Source organism: Nilaparvata lugens, chromosome 3 (genome assembly GCF_014356525.2).
Source record: "Nilaparvata lugens isolate BPH chromosome 3, ASM1435652v1, whole genome shotgun sequence".
Lineage (NCBI taxonomy): Eukaryota > Metazoa > Arthropoda > Insecta > Hemiptera > Delphacidae > Nilaparvata > Nilaparvata lugens.
In genome coordinates, this window is record NC_052506.1 from 81,348,264 (window position 1) to 81,366,701 (window position 18,438).

At 35.6% G+C, this 18,438-nt stretch overlaps 1 protein-coding gene across 2 annotated transcripts in view; it reads right to left on the reverse strand.

Moving 5' to 3' along the window:
* Positions 1-284: 284 nt before the first annotated feature.
* Positions 285-18,438, reverse strand: part of LOC111052236 (venom dipeptidyl peptidase 4) — a 57,830-nt gene continuing 39,676 nt past the window's right edge. The window contains exons 8-14 of one of the 2 annotated variants that reach the window (XM_039424770.1): positions 13,282-13,496; positions 12,057-12,255; positions 9,545-9,729; positions 7,465-7,662; positions 4,242-4,402; positions 2,785-2,990; positions 285-739 (exon numbers count right to left, since the gene is read on the reverse strand). In XM_039424770.1, the coding sequence (XP_039280704.1) occupies positions 614-739; positions 2,785-2,990; positions 4,242-4,402; positions 7,465-7,662; positions 9,545-9,729; positions 12,057-12,255; positions 13,282-13,496 (1,290 nt within the window). In that variant the 3' untranslated portion in view covers positions 285-613. The remainder of the gene's footprint in view (positions 740-2,784; positions 2,991-4,241; positions 4,403-7,464; positions 7,663-9,544; positions 9,730-12,056; positions 12,256-13,281; positions 13,497-18,438) is intronic. The other variant, XM_039424771.1, reaches the window with a different exon arrangement.

An 18,438-nucleotide genomic window follows, 5' to 3' on the forward strand; every position in this document is an offset into this window, starting at 1 on the left:
CAACTAAGGAAATTGTTATTCTAATATCACATTCTTTTCTCCTGAAAAATCTTAAAGCCAAACACAAAAATCAACCAATGAAATAAGTACTTAAATCCTACTAATTTCACAATAGTATATACCTACATTTCCAAGATCTGATATATTTTGAGGACCACTTCTCTGATAAGTACCTATATATGAAAATGAATATAGTCTAAGGGATTCGATGTTGGATTCAGACGTTGGATTCCTGCTATTTGTTAAGTCAATGCTATGGGATCAAGAAATAAAAACTCCAAGTATCCTTTCCAAAAATCACTATAGTATACTTTATTGATTTATAATATAGTACATTACAGAAAAAGCTGATTCCAATCAACAACTAGCTCGACTAAGGCCCATATGCACCATCTCAGTTTAAACCGAGATGAATCATCTGATAGTTTAAACCCGGAATGTAACTAATCAGAATGAATGTGACCAGTAAGTAATTGTGGTTCAGCGTTCAATGTAGATGGTGCATAATAGCCCTTGGATAGCTAACTCAGAATTGTGAACACCCCTTATGACTATAATAGATAGATAATACTATAATGATAGTATTGAATGATTGAAGTCCGACATTGCATTTTCAGGCTTTGGTTTTTGGTACAACTCCATAGAATTCCGACAAAAATTGAACCACTTCCATCCAGTAAAAGATTGCAGGGTTTGGAGTTCCCCAGTTTGTATCAGGATATCTTTGTTCGATGAAAGGCTACAAAAAAGCAAATGATTTATTAAAGAGTGGAAGGCTATATTATTTTCTCATCAATACAATAGGCAGTAGTAGGGATTTTCATCCATGCATACAAATCAACTTACTTATTATTATTGATCACTGCAGTGTTACACTATTTACAATACACTATTATTTTATCATTTTGGGAAGTCAAAACTATACAAATTTGTAGTAGGTAATTAGGAGTGCATGACACAATCATGAATCTGCATGTGTAGTGCTTATAATTATTGGTTTACTAGGAAACCCAATTCCTAAAATTAATATATTATTCGAAATTAATGTCATTATTGAGGCAGAAATTCAGTTCACTACAAGTTTCATTGTCATTGTCTGCTACATATAGCATCCTCTGAGGTACATAGTATGTAATAATGCCAGAAGATACCCCTATACAAAGTTTCATGACTTTTGAAGCTGCATGAACCTGATAAGAAAAGAAACTTGTTCAACATGTTTTTCAAGTTTCATTTTTGCTAGGGTTCAGGTCCTGTTCACGTGATATCATCTGGATGGGTAAGTGAATAGCCAGAGCAGAAGATTTTGGATTTCACAAAGCCCGTAAATTTTTCATGGAACCCCTCTACTTTCAGAGAGATTTGAAGTTTAATGTACTATGACGTGTAAAGAATAATATTGAAGGCCCAATTCATCTACATGAATGATAACAGCGAAATGTGAACAGAACATCATTGAAAAGTTCTTAGAATTTGATGTAGGAGACTAAAAGATGGTGCAACAACGCACAACAGCGAAACACAATGATGATTTTGCAGGAGGTCTTTGGGTATCACAATTTCTAATTCACGGATATTATGTCCTACTAGATCCTCAGATTGGTCTGTCCCTCGACCTTTTGCTCTGAGAACATCTGAGGAACAATTATCACACAATATATTTGACCAATCAGAGCAAAACATTGAAGATGGAACCAGAAAGTATAGAATGTAATTTTATAAATGATTGTTATAGAACTTTTCATTCTATACTCTCTGGATGAAACCCAGCATATCGAAGATGAAACGAAACGAAACTGGAACGAAAAGAGGAGCGCAAGGAAAATAATTCGTATTTCCAGCATAAGTGTTCCCATAAAAATAATAGTGCATTGTAAGGTAATCTTAGAGATAACATTTTTTGGAATAATTTGTTCATGAAATTGGAATAAAATGAAATGGAAAATTCTTTATAAGGCGGAGTTAGGACTTTTCAAGTCCTCTCTACCATTCAACGTACCTCGAAATTGTCTTGACTTTTACTCAAAAATAAAAACCGCAGTTACTCCGATTTTCTTGAATTTTTAAAAATCATTATCACTGGGTCCGTAGGCCTACTAAGTGACAATTGGATCATTCTGTATAATTTCGACTTACTACTGGAGAGAATCAAGTATGTGAACCGAATTCTATATAAATCATAACCAGATAATAGATACCAGGATAGGTACCAGATATTAGATATCAGGATAATAAGACCCGGATTCTATAGTGAGGTCCACGTCATAATAGCAGATCGTTTTTTAACAATGAAGAAATATAATCATTCCAGGTAATATCCAATATCAAGTATGGAAAATTCAGTATTCAATTATCGAAAAGCAAAATTTCATGACGAAAAGAATATAATCATTCCAGGTAATATCCAATATCAAGTATGAAAAATTCAGTATTCAATTATCGAAAAGCAAAATTTCATGACGAAAAGAATATAATTTACTATTTCAAACAAGAATGAACAGTTAATATCACATCAAATATACTGGTATCAGCTTCCCTGCATAGAAGGCAGTGACATGGCAGAGAATCGGCATCGCTGATCTCCTAACTTCCTCCACTACCGTTATAACGTGGATCTCACTTACTAAATGGACATAGATTTAATACACTTGATCATAGAAACTGAGCCTAAATGTAATACTTGAATATTGTAGGCTATGATGTTATTGTATATTGTCCATGAGATGAATGTGTTTGTATTGTTTGATGAGAGTGCATTTTTGTGGAGAACATATTCAGATTTACCATGAATCGGAAAGGAACAAGATTCATCTCCAAACTCCTAGCAAGGGCCGCACTGTGCAGATACAGAGTTTCAGTATTTATTGTCCCTGTCATCAGCAGATACTTCTTCCCTCTAAAGCCGTCATAAAGCTGTGTAACATCAGTGTAGTTGTAGCCTGCTGGATTATCCGCGAGCAAACCCAAGAGCTTCTCAGTAAAAAAGGCATCTGGACAGGAAAATTGACATAAATTTGCATCATTACTTGAGATTGTTGTACGAAAATTGTAAATCAAACTCATAGCTACGTAGGATATATATATATATATATATATATATATATATATATATATATATATCGGGTGTCTCACAGAAAAAAAGATATCGAGAAAAGAGAACAACGATTGATAATGGGAGAGTAATAATTGATGTAGATCACATTTTCTTAAATCAAACTTATTCGTGTTCTTCTCCTCCGTCATTTTCCTCTGCGGACATGTGATAAGTCAACTCTTGTTAAACATTGTTTCTATTGGTTGGTTATTGATTATATCGCTTATATTTGCATTGATTATTATTATTGATTGATTGGTATGATGTTTTATAGAAGTTCCAAGCTACCAAATAAGCTTACTGTACTTGTGATGTTGCAATGATCAACAACCAATTTCTCAATTTCAATATAATACTGGTTCTACCATACATAAACTAGACAGCAAAAAATATTAATCATCAACAGCTCTCAACCTTGAGAAAATTATGATTATTATTGTATGAGTTACTTGAGATCTATTGGAAAATGACCGATGAATATTATTGAATTTCCAATGATTTTCGACCAACCTGAGTTGGAATTACGTGAAAGATACTTTCTAGTCGAATGATATACGAGTAGAATGATGTCTTTATTTGATGACATGCAGAAGTTTTCACAGTGATTCATTCATTCATTCGCAGTAATCAATTTCGTAATTCGGGATGAACCAACAGGTATTCAACCAAAACTGTTTCTGTCTCTAATTTGAAATTTGATGATATGAGCAGTCTATAGGTTATGATCATGCAGTTCATAATCTAACTTACACTCTACCACTCCACTATCATTTGAAAAAACAAAGTTCTATTTTTGTCACATCCACATTCATTAGACAGTTATATGGAACTGCAGTTTTTGTTGAAACCAACACATCTTCAGCTGTAGTGTGTTCAGAATGTAGCTGAGGATGTGTTGGTTTCAACACGAAACTGCAGTCCTGTATAAATGTGGATATGATAAAAATAAAACCGTGTTTTTCCAATAATGGAAAAACTCCACTATATCAATTTATTCTCATTTAACACTCCACTTTAGCCACCGTTATGTATGTAACAATATACATTTTACATAGGTATTTTGTTTCTTGAATGATAATCATCATAATAGTTGAATTGAACTAGACTCTTCACCGGAGTGTCAGTAGCCCAAAATTTGTCCTCTTACCAGAATACATAAAATTTGTAATTGGATTCATGGCTATTGCACATTTGAAAATGTTTTCGGTGTCTCTCGCTAGAAGATTGGTAGCAATCCATCCAGCATAGGCCTCTCCCATAACTGCAATGCGTTGCGGATCAATGTACTTGTATTTCTTCATCAGCTCTCTAAAAATATCATGAGACGAGTGTTGAATATTAGTTTTTTCTGAATAATATGAAAGTAGAATAACAGCAGTCAAACATCAGTACAGAAATGAGAATGATGAAATAATTCTAAACTAAACTGAACATTCCTGAAAAGCTTTAGAACATTCCGTGAAACATAATTGAGAAAGGTAATAAACTGAATCATGAATTATTTGAACTTGACTTGAGAAAAATAATTGCTTCAGAAAGAATACAAAAGGTTAGTCAGATAAGAATTCATCTACTTTGAAACAATGTATGAATGGTTGAAAAAGTTATTATTCTCAAAAAGCAATATTTTACAAACATTTGAAATGTCAACTTTACAATAATTTGATAGTTGGTACTAATTACCTAGAACGAGTCTGTGTGTGAGGAGGGTCGTGTACAATACAGTATAAATCAATTTGCGTATCACTTAACACTTGAGAAAAATGACTGTATATGGATGATAACTACTTATTCGGCTATAATCACACTCTAGAGTACTATACATCATGTCATGTAACAACTCATGGGTTAGTGAATTGCATTGTGAGCAGATAAGTACCTATATAATATTCTATAAAAACCTTTCATATGTTATCGAGCAGTACAGGAGAGGAAAATAAGAGGGGAGTTTTGGAAATTTCAGAATAAGGTAAAGGAGAAACAATAATTGACACTAAATAATTGGTGATCTAATTAATTGTCCGCTGGCCTCATGTGCAATGCTGAGCAGCCACCTCCCCAACCCACGCTCAGAGACATCAATGCTGGCCCCTCGGTGTGCAACATACCAGGGAAGGTTACGGTAAAGACAATGAGCCAGGTAGAACGAGTTGGTTGAATCTAGGTGATGGATGAGTCTGGGAATCTGAATACTGTCATAAACCATGGGTTTTGACAGCTCCTCAAGCACATACAAATTAAAATTTATTTTCCTTTTTTATTTCAAATAATAAAATTAGGATCACCAGAAAGCTAAATTGCGCTGACTGAATGAAAAATCGCAGAGCTTTAGAGTGGTGGAACTTTCCAGTCTCCCCAACAGCCGGCATTTTTCATATTAGATTTTCCCACTTTTCCCACTTTCTCGTGTCAGTCTCTTTTGTGCCGCTCCTCCAAACACCCAAAGACTCTGACTGGCCAGGACCTGGACCTCCCTCTAGACCTCACCTTCCAGCCAAAGCTGTCGAGGTGGTCATCATTAAAGGGGATTGGTATCGTACTAAATTAATTATTCATAATTTATCAGTTACTAGCTGTCAGGCTCGCTTCGCTCGCCATATCAGTCTAGCCAGTGGTTTCCGCCCCCATATTTCGTCCAAATATGAGATCAGCGGGCTCGCTTCACTCGCCTGCATGTAGACCTCAGCGGAACCTCTGTATTGAATTTGAACGTATTATGTCAATTTGATCTCGAAAATTTGAGAATACATAGAAAAACGCTGGTAAAACACCTGTTACTATATCGGCGTATCTTTGGCGAACAAAACTCTTCCACCTCAGCTAAACCTGTGTACTGAATTTTTTTTTCTAACTTTTCTCCATCAATTATAGAAAAAGGTGAGAAAATGCAGAAAAGCTGAGAAAAAAGTTGGAAAAACGCTAATTTTGAGGGTATCTTTGGCGTTATTTCGAATTCCTTCTAAAACAGCATTATTGCTCCTCAGCTGAGCTTCTGTAGTAAATTTGAACATTTTCTGTTCATTTGTTCTCGATAAAGCTGAGAAAGCGCAAAAAAACGCTGAAAAACGCAGATGTTGGGCGTATCTTTGGTGTTATTTCAAATTCCTCCTAACATAACGTTATTACACCCTAGCTTATCTTCTGTACTAAATTTGAACAGTTTCTGTTCATTTGTTCTTCATAAAGCTGAGAAAACGCTGGAAAAGCACAGAGTTTGGGCACAGAGAAAGCACACTATATTCTTGATTTAATCAAAATTGTTAGAGCCGTTTTCGAGATCCGTCCGACATACATACATATCCAAAAACACACATATTCAAACATAAATTGCTTTCTTAGTACAATATTGACTTCAATGATTATGATTCCATTCAATGAGAGCTTATTTCACATACCTAATTGACCGAGCGAAGTGAGGTCTCTAAGATTCATATCGACCGTTTGGCATTTCTCTTAATGTTTAAATGTTTAAATATTCATATGTATAATTGTTTAAATGTTTAAATGTTTAAATGTTTAAATGTTTAAATGTTTAAATGTTTAAATGTTTAAATGTTTAAATGTTTAAATGTTTAAATGTTTAAATGTTTAAATGTTTAAATGTTTAAATGTTAAATGTTAAATGTTTAAATGTTTAAATGTTTAAATGTTTAAATGTTTAAATGTTTAAATGTTTAAATGTTTAAATGTTTAAATGTTTAAATGTTTAAATGTTTAAATGTTTAAATGTTTAAATGTTTAAATGTTTAAATGTTTAAATGTTTAAATGTTTAAATGTTTAAATGTTTAAATGTTTATATGTTGCGCATTTATGGCGAAACGTGGTAATATATTTTCATGGAATTTGAAAAACATATATACATGGTTTTTAAAAATTTTACATTCCAAGGATAATATAAAAGGAGAAAGGAGCCTCCTTCATACGCCAATATTGGAGTGAAAATCAGACTATAGAATATTATTCATCATAAATCAGCTGACAAGTGATCACACAGATGTGTGGAGAAGCCAGTCTATTGCTGTATTTCCATAAGGTCTATAGTTTCAATAAGGTACTTGTGGATGAGAATACTGCGTGAGGTCTACTGTTCACAGAACTACTAGTATATTTGTAGTGGATAGGTAATTTGAGAAATGACCATGAGAGAGTTTTCAAAATGAAGTACAAGAATGAAACAGTAAATGAAGTGCAGCACGTCAATCTGTGGAAGATTTTTTGTAGTTATGCTATACCCATTTCAAATGAGAATAATATGCTCTTGTCATCATAATTCCAAACTGTTAATGCAAAAGTTAGTTGAATAGTACCACTAGAGATTCTTCTAAGATTTAGTTAGTGTGTGTATAAAAATGGTTGAAGATTCACTCACTTGGTCACAAAAATGTAGTCCTCAACTTCAACTTGACCAGCTTTCTTATAGACAGAAAAGGTGTAGCTATCTCCTCTCCAAGCGCTCCCTCTAACATCAAGGTTCACCACAACCACATCCATCGCTGTTGCTAAATAATCAAAGAGATCTGGAGAGAAATACATATCACTAACCAGCTTTTGTTCAGGTATTCCCCATCTGAAATTCAAAATTTGATCGAGAACGTTATCAAGTACAGAGACAATTGTGTCTTATTATAAGGTTGTGTTCCAGAGCGAATAGTGAGATTTAAGTTTCAAAGTCAACTTCGATTTGCCATCAATGTCTGTCATTAGACAAAGCAGATAGCACTATCCTTTTACAATCCCACACTGTCGCCAAATCATTTGTATACTGTCAATGAATATCATAGAGCACCAGAATGATTCATGAATATTCAATAGATTCATGTTTTGATGGTAATATTAAACAAATTCTCCCATTCATGTATTTGATTTGTGAGATAGAGGGCAAAGAATGCAAAGAACTGCCTATGATGAGATGACAGCTTTGAAGCATTATACTATACAATGATTCTATATACGATTCTCAGTACATTTTTTCCCACACCGTCTTCTACAAGAGATCCCAGTGTTTCTCTGGGCTAGACTCACTCGGCGTCTGGGGTGGGCCGCAAAGGGAGATAGAATGCTTTCTGTGGTGTCTGTCAACCACCCTGACTCGTGTCGGGGGTTGAAACCGGGGTTTGAATGCCTTCTTGAGACAATTTCCTCTTTTGAGTAAGAGGGGCCTTGCTTTCACACTGCCTAACAGGGTTGGGCGTGGTGAGATGGGAATAGGAACAGTTTGGTAACCAGGTCCCTCTCGTGGACAAGGGTGGTGTCCGCCACCTCTAAATGGTGTCGGACCTCTCTCGTCTTCTTTTTCAATTAAGAAATTCAATGCCACTTTGATGCCACTTCGATGGTGACCCACTGTCTTGACTTAGCACAGTGTTTCCAAGTAACTAGTTGTCTGTAGCCTTCAGGATCACATTTCCGGGACAAGAAAAGTGTTCCCAATCCCTACTGGAATTCATCTGCTATTCAATCTTAATTGGAATCATAAACAAGTCCTGGAATAGTATTTTTCCATAAGTCACCTAACTGAATATTCATGGTAACCGGCTCTCTGGAGTGGTCAGAAACACATCTATCGAGATGGAACAGATTTGTCCGGTGTCTAGATGCCTTCCTTCTCCTATTCTGATCCACTAAGGAATATTTTCTGTCAAAATCCAACCTGTCATTGCAAGTTGCAACAAGCTGAATAGCTGCCACGAAGTGGAAATGAAGTTGCTCGAACCTCGCCTTTCCACCAGCACTGAACTTTGATGCAACACACCTCTCCCCTTGATTACAGCCAAGAAAAGATGTATGAAGTTGTAGGAAAAGCAGGTAGAATGTCTGCTTCAGAAGTCGCGTTCACTTCTGCTGTGTTCTGCTCCATTCAACAACACTAGACCAACTGAACAAACTGGCTCTCGGCTCTGAACAGAGAGCCTCCATTGTCACCCAAGCGAGATAAGACAAGGTTGTATGGCTTTGCAGAGCAGTGGTCAAGTGCCTAAGCCACTCGTTGGACAACAAGATCTTGTACAAAGATAACCGCATGTCGAAAAACTTGCTCTAAATGCAGTTTCCTTCACTAGTCACGAAATGCATCATGACACAATGAAATAAAATAATTTTTGTGACTTGAACAAAATATCTATGTTAACAAATTGTGCAATGTTGCGGAATTTTCATAAGTCCGAAACAATCTTCAATAATGTTGTCAAGTTAAATTAATATATTCAACCAAATGGGCTTGCACGAAAAGGTTTCAAAATCACACAATTATATTTTTGGCAAACTGGTTTTTTCCCAAGCCTCAAATTGATTTAGTTGGTGTATAGTGCTGTTATATGACAGCCACATTGGACCTATATTGCCAACAACTGTACCATATAATAATAATATAGATAAAAAAGGATAGATATGTACATATGATACTTGTATCCTTGTTTTTGATACACAGTATTTGAGAAGTCTCAACTCACATATTCAGCATAAATGGGTATTTTTTGTTTTCATCAAAGTTTGGAGGTAGTCTGAGATAAACAGATGCGTTGCTCACACCGTCGGCCAAAGTTATTTCATACTTATATGAAGTTGGTAAAAGAACCTGCTCCAGCAGCTCTCTTGTTCCGTTGTTGTTTGTCAATTCCATGACAAACTCTCCAGTCTATAACAGATATGGAAAACGACAAAAATTAATGACTCTTGAATATAAAAATGACTGATACACGATGGAAACTCTTGTTTCATCAACTCATATTTTTCAGCTTGATCTGAAAAATTGGAATATAATAGTTGTGTGCACACAGAGGGCGGTTGTGTGTTCCGAGTTCCCTACATGGATAGCATGGCAGAGGTCAAATATATAAGAGTACAATGTTCTAGTTATTTCTCAATTGAGAATAAACTGAAGAAAAACAATATTGGTCCACTATCAGACACAAAGTTGATATCTGTAGCTTCAGTGTCAATGGTGAGCATCTCTCCCTTGTGAAAACTTCAAAACAAACTCCAGTTCTCAGGCATACAATTTCTAAGAATGTGGAAGTCGGAACAGAACGCTTGATTTCTGTCTGTGTGCACTTACCCTCAGAGATTAAGTTCAAACATGTAGTACATACAAAACATCTTTCGACTTGGGGAATATGCAGAGCAGAGAAATGGAAGGAGATCAGCCAATTATTACAGTGATCAATGGAGTCATAGAATGAAGCGAAGTTGCAAAATTGTCGATCAGACTCAATTAACTCAGTGCTTTCAGAGAAGAAACTACTCATGCATATCATGAGCATGGATATGGCCGCAAACCACACAACCACCTCCAAGTGAGCACCTGCTATTCGCATATCCCATGAGGTGTGACAAACTACCACCCAATCTCATTGGCAAATTGGTAGGCAAGAATCATGGAGGAGTGGAAAAACCACTGTACAGTTCCAGTGGTATGTGGGATGGGCAAGCCCGGACGTATCCTCTAACTCATCTACAGACCTGGGAAAATACTCATGGCTCCCAATTGTATACATCTCTGTGTTGGGCGTTTGCACGTCCACCACACAGGTGCCCAAAAGGGAACATGAGCGTTTTGGAATTCGGAAAGAATGACCAGTGAGAGGATTTCTTGACATGCTATGATGCCACTTCCAGAGACAGAGGTGTTACCCGATTACCACAGTCTGGGTCTCGAGGTCTGGCCTCCCGGGAGTGTCACATGCCCGCTACTCCCAGAGTCGGGGGAACCCAGGCTCCCATAGTCTAGTCTCTCTCACTATCGATGCTTCACTGTGCCCTGCTACTCCCAGAGATGGAGAGTTCTGGTGACTCAGTCAAGCCATGAACCTTACATAGGCTGGAGCCTTCATCCAGCATTCAGTCATACAATCATAAGTCAGGCTACTTCCAGGGATGGAGTCACACAATCTTGTGGGTGCTATGGTTCCCCCTGGTTAGCCTTTTCCCTTCACCATGAGAACCAGCCCCAGCAACTGGTGGATCCAGTCCTGAGATGGTAGCCAGAATGAACCCAAAAGAGCTCAGCCCGTGAGGGCTCAAGCACCATCCCAATCCAATCATGGCCAACGCGTGTCATGAGCAGTTGAACACTCTCTTAAGATCACAGAATGCTGTCCGCTGTAGCAAGACAACATCACCACCGCTGATCCCTACTTTTCTCTGCTACACATATTCCTCCAAGTCGGAAGTTATTTTGTATGGTCAATAGAAATGAATAACACCAACCAATCAATGACAAATCGTGGGAACAATACAGTCTGAACACAGTGGATCCTCAAAATCAATCATAGTCAACGAATTCATGAATGAAAACGTAGGAATAAAAGTCAATTCTCTATTATTTTTCTCCTTATAATTTCCATGAAAAAACTTCAATATAATGGTAGTTTTTCCCAAGGGTGATACATACATTACCTCGAGGCTTGTGCATGGATGATTAAAATTAATGTTAAGTGGTGAGTAAAATGTTTTAGAATGGTTCTGAACTACCAGGTAAGCAATTGTAAAACTCATAAATGTTATTTAGAAGGGTTGCTTCCCAGAGTGGGGAGGTTTGTCTCCCGTCAAACAATTACATTTCTCTTAATATTTATCTTAGAGTCCAGTCAAATGGTATGTTTCAGGAAACAGCCCCAAAATAATTCTACTCGTCGGTTTTAGAAGTATTTTGGTGCGCTGAATTCGAATCTGCCATTTTCTGACACGCCAGAGGACGGCTTTACCCCTTAAATCCCTCAATACCTCAAAATTTTAGCACGTTTCCCAAAGTGCTGAAAAAATCATTCTCTACAAAATTGAAGACAATACAATTTTCAGTAAGTCAAATCGTTGCGCAGGATTCCATTATCTCTGGTTTTGGAGCTGAATATTTTCAAAAAATGGGTATTTTTCAAAGTTTTCTTGAAAATTCTGGAAACTCACTCAGAACTTTTCACTGGACTATAAGCAATGTTGAACTATAAAACTATGTTGAACACTCACATTGGAGTACACATTGTAAGTAGATGGGCCGGGTCCTTCACAAATTAATATGTAGTAGGAGTTATTTTGACTCATAGAGACTTCAACAGATGCTGGACAGATATCACAGGAGAGACACTTTTCAGGTTGTGATCCATCATCTTTGATCACATACAAATGAAGGCTGGTCACGCTCGTCAGATTAGTAGCGCGATAGTAGCTGGAATAGAGAAACGGAATCCTTTTGGATTTTCCAATATCACCAATAATTATTGACATCATTTGAATACTGTAGCATTTCTACTGTTATTGCAATCAACAGTTTGAGTATATTTTGCTTCAACCAATAATCTCGTTCATCATCAAAGAAAGGCAACTCTAATAATCATATAATAGTATGGGTATAACTGCATTCTCATATGTAATATAATCGAGCATGAGTGTTTTAATAAATCAATAATATACATCGAAAAATATGAACGTTCAGTTGGAACTTTATGTTCTATAAATATGAACTTTTGTAACAAAGATAAACATCTGTAGAAACAATTTTTGAAAAATTATCAGTATTCATGGGAGTTATGATAAAAATCAAGTAGGGCTGTACCACACCCCAGTGTTAAATTAGTGTATAATGTTTATAGGTGTTATATTCAATAGATATGCTACTCACTTTAAAAAAGATATTTCTCGCCTGGGAAGCCATTTTTTGGTTGTGATTATTAGACACTGTGATATGACAATGAGATGGAGTCCAAGAATCACAACCAAATAATGGTTTTTAAGCTAGAAGATCTCGTTGTAAAAGTGAGTTAAAGTGTGAAGATACTCAGAAATATACTGCTATTCATTGAATTATTAATATAGTTGATTCATAATTCCAGCTAGTTAAGTAATCCAAAACAGATGTCAAGAGTGGGTCATCAGCTTGGTCATCATCTAGTTCATCAATGAACTAGATTGCTTTCGAAAACCAGGGAAGCCTCTCAAAACTTCACTCTTCAAAGTGCAATCAGTAAAATATATCAATGAAGTACTCATACCTCACCCCTGGAGTAATTATTAGGCCTAGACAAACTAATATCAATGATTATACATTTAAAACCCCTGTTTTCCCAATGCTTCAATATCACTTTGAAGATTGAGAGGTAGAGAGGACTTGTAACTCCACAAAATATAATGTGAGTTTCCAATCTGATATTCAATTAGTACCTAGTTATAGTGAATGTATTTTGAGCTTACTCACATCAAGGAGCGTACAGTATCATATTTAACAATTGATTCAACAGTTCTCAATCCAGATGTTAACGGCTTTTGAACTCCATTCTCTACGATGGTCAAATGCTGATAAGTTCCAGCTTTACCTTGGGGTTGAGGTAGAATAATTGCAAAACATGACGCAGTTTTGAAATAATATGTAGGGTATTGGATCCATCCATTAGTTTGTTTGGTCTCGAGAATCTATAAAAGTAGAAAGAAAGTATTATGCTAGTCAGGTAGTTTGGAATGTATCTGTACTGAATTACAGGGGCTAAATAGTCCTATTTTCTCGAGGCATTGTGATGCTTCTACCAATATTTAGGCTACATATCACCTACGCTGTACCTCTATTCTCTGTATTGCTATTATCTACGATGCTAAAATGTGTAGTCTTCAGATAAGATGATGACCTTCAAAGATCAAAAGATCAAATTGATATATCAAAAGAGTATAATAGTATACTCCATTTGATATTGTTATCACGTTACGAGATGGAAAACAATGAATTTCAATTTGGAAATGACAACAATAATGAAACATTAGAATATTGTCGAAACGTAACAGTTTTACATGGATATTCTGGTGTTTTTTTATGGATAGATATAACAGTTTTTTGAAGTTACAACATTTGGATGGATAGTAGGTACCCTAACTTGCGTACCACATCAGCAGTTAAAGAATGGAATACATCTGCAATGCAAACGTTTTTCTTGATCCAGCATCTACAGTATAATAACAAAAGCACACTCTTCATGGAATAATGATGGTTTCTACATGGGACTCAAGAGAGAGCCGTAAAAATGGCAGCGATACAAAAGAGTAAAACCGTAGAGTGAATCTACTTGTATTGGTTGTCTCTAGTAAAACCATGGTAAAGCGATTGAGGTACCAGAGAAAGTAGGAAAAATTGTTGAAAATTATGTTAAACTATGAAATATTGTATTGAAATGTGTCAGAACATGCTTGAGCGGCGAAGGTAGGGTATAAGGTAGGGAATAAAGCGGAGACATAAGTTAGATACATGCATTCATCTCTATTAGTTGAACCATAGAGTGAGTAAATATAATAGAGTGGAGATGGCATAGATCCACCTTTTGCAAACAGTCTCCTTTGAATCGTTTCCACAACCAACTGATGAATATATGCGCTTGATACATAGATATAAGTATTCACAGACGTATAGTCTTCTTGGGGGAATTCCACGCCATCTATATACTAGCATTAATGTAATAATGTATCATTTTCTTTTTCAATTGATTTATTCTATTTATAATTGAATTTATAAAATTTTACTTTTTTTGTGATGCAATGTGGAAAATAAATTGAATTGTTTTTAATTGAATTGATATGATCTACAGTGTAGTCATATTGACCCATCACAGTCCAAACACAAACACGTGTCGTTCTAGTTTAGCCTACTATTCAAAATAATCCTAAGCTTCGACACTGTCCAAGTGGAGTTGGACAGTTTCCATGTGAAGGGGGCTATTACAAATTGAGTCAGACAGTCTTTCTCTCACAGACAATGGTACTACTACTACTACTACTACTACTACTACTACTACTACTTCAACTACTAATACTACCGTACAGTTGCATCTATAATTTGTGAGCAGTTCTTCATTTTATTAAAAATAGATTACTTGTTTAAAAATCACTGATTATTCAACAAATTATTCAAAAAGTTGGAAATCATATTGAAACACTGTTAATTAATGTTGAGAATCGAAGTCTCACTACTTTCTCAAAATCTATAGTGTAAAGTGTTTCATTAACTAAACATTATAATCTATGTTGTATGATAGTTAGATTAAAGTCAAAACATTTCTAGTAAGACCGCATTGCCAGATGTATATACCTGATGGTTCATTTACAGATCTCTGAAAACCCGACAATCATAGTAATTATCATTAGCGAGCCGAGTTTTATAAACTTGGTTCTCTTTCTGTCACACAATTCATTCCCACTCACTCACACCTACACACACCTACATTCACCTCACAACATACCGTCTTGAAAGATTGACAGAGAATCTTCTCAAATGAGTCGATGATTGTTGATCTTTGATGTTGTCACAGTGATTCTAGCGCTCTAAAATGAATGTCTGCAGTGAGATGTGTTACGCACACACGCTCATTGCCAATCTACATTATTTATTCAATCTATGGTTGAACACCCTCATATTCTCTTTCCTCTGATAAACTTTCCCTTTGCCGTGTCACCCTCATCATCATCATCAATGAATCCTGTTCTGACTATTGGCCTGCTTTCTCATTTAATGCACGATACCACAGGCATTGTACCATAGTGAGATAGCCCCCTGTGGGTTGGGGGAGCTTTGAGTCGAACATCAGAGTGTGTTGAAAACCAGAATTCACCCACAGTATCCCTGCTTGTCATACGAGGCGACTAAAAAGGAACCCAAGGCAATTCCAGAAGTTGCCTTGCCTTCAAACCCCCCGGATCTGCCCCATCAGGGCAGTTTTGGAGGGGCAAAAAGAAAGAAAAACACAAGAGACCAGAGATGGGTGGAACTCCAGGCACAAATGGAGGTCAAGAGGCTGAGTAGAGGTTGACCAGGTGCCTCAGAGGCAATTTGGCGACCCCTTCTTCAGTGGAAGGACCTACAAAAAACCCCAGGAGTGGAACTCATGTAGGTCACAAGTTTGTGGGTGGAGAGACCAAATTCACCACTGCTCAAAGAAGGGCGGTCATTCAGGCAAAACTTCTTGGGAGAGGTGAGACTTCAGACCCTGCAGAGTTTCGGGGGGGGGGAGGCAAAAAGAAAAACCCAAGAGACCAAAGATGGGTGAAACTCCAGGCACAAATGTGGGTCAAGAGGCTGAGTCAAGGGTGGCCGGGCGCCGGGCGCCCTAGAGGTAGTTTGGCAGCCCCTTCCTCAGCGAAAGGACCTACACAGAAGGCTAGGAGTGAAACTCATGTAGATCACGACGACTAATCAGTCTGAAGAGACTGCCAAGCATATTACACTGGATTGCAACTAGCAACCAGGTAATGAATGGGATGTTAGTATAGGGAAAAATTCCTGATTCTTGTAAAGGACACAGGTATTGGTTTGCCTAACTAACATACTGCTTGGGAACACAATAAACTTCGGTTGACATGTGAGGTCTTTGATCTAACAATAATAATAATAATAATGATAATAATGATAATAATAATAATAATAATAATAATAATAATAATAATAATAATAATAATAATAATAATAATAATAATAATAATAATAATAATAATGATAATCCTTTCCTTTTCCTTTCTCCTTCGTCCTGGTACCCCCAGAAGAAGGGAGTTTATTATAGAAAATATAAGAAACAAAAATGAAAAATACACTTATAGAAAGAAATCTTACAAACAAAACAAATGAAGAATAATAAAAAAAGCAAGAATGACAGAAGATAAGAAAAATTCCTTTTCAATGAAAAATTTCAAAAATTATAAACCAGACGAAATATAAATTCTCCACAACCTTCTAAAGAAGGTTTGACTGGAGGAGTCAAGTTTTACATTATATTAAAGAAAACCATAAAAATAGTACATTAATATGATCAATCAGTGATCTCAAAATAATAATTTCCAATTCAAATCAAAAAAAGAAATAATTGTCAATCTTGAGTGGAAGAAAATTGATATATTGATAATGATTCATTCAATTGTATTGTGTAGCAATTTGTAGCAATAGAATAATTAAACAATGAGATTTCAGTTGTTGCTTATCACAACCAATAATACACAAGAAAAAAAATATAAAGAAAGGAAGAATTTATGAAGATCATTCAAATTCACTCAAATTATTTAACAGAAAGTGTTTTATCTTATTTTTAACAATTGAAATTCTATCCAGACCAGTTGAATCATCTGGCAACTCATTGAAAATAGTTGGTACAAGATAACTAAGTTCACATTTACCATGATAATTATTGTATTCAGGCACAATAAACCTCTTATATGCAGCACCTTGTCTTCGCTCATGCAAAATTCTACTTGCCGTTTTATAGTTATTAGAAAAATAATTATTTAATAAGATATCATATCTGAAAAGATCATTTACAGGAAGAATGCTATATTTCTTAAACAAATTTCGCTTAGGGTAACTCTCTTGTTTTGAATGAACTATTTTCAGCAAGGAATTTTGTAATCTCTTAACTCTATCAATTTCTTAGCCACTTGCATTACCCCAAACATTGACACCGTATCTTACTACGGACTCAGCTAGAGCTTTATAAACAACTATCAATGTCTTCTTTGAGACAGATCGCTGTAAGTTATATAAACCAAATAGACATGAGCGAAGACGCTGGCATACACTATCAATGTGAGGACTCCACTTTAAATAATCATCAATGAAAATACCAAGATACTTTTGAATTGTAGCTTGTTTGACCTTTTCATTACAAGTACAAGGAGATCCAAAGTTATTTTCATGTAGACAATTTAAGGAATGCATAGTAATATTAGTGGACATTGAGGTTTGACGTGGCGGTCTCATATGCATGCAAGTGTTTTTTTTAAATTCAAAGTCAAGCCATTATCATGGATCCATCTTTGCATTCTATCAAAGTCTCTTTGTAGCAATATTCTTGCTTCATCAAAACTTGTGTGGCTGGCTACCATAACTGTGTCATCAGCATACTGAAATATTTTAGTTTCCTTTGAAACATCAACCATTGTGATTACTGACACCAAATAAAGCAATGGTTCAAGATTGGAGCCTTGTGGCACACAAGAGGTGACAAATTCATGGCTTTTCCTACTTTTACAGTAACCTTTCGGTTATTCAAATAATCTATTAACCAGTTAATACCTCATCTTGACAAACCAATTTCACTCATGGACTGTACAATTTTATGAAAAGATAAAGTGTCAAATGCTTTCTTGAAATCTAGAAATAATATTAAAACATGGTAATTTTTATTTAATTTATTATTTATATAGTTACATAATTGGGGTAAAAGCTGACCAGTTGATTTGTCACGTTGGAATCCAAATTGAGCTGAAGGGATTAAATTGTGATTTTTCAATAATAATAATAATAATAATAATAATAATAATAAATAATAATAATAATATAATAATAATAATAATAATAATAATAATAATAATAATAATAATATAGAGACTG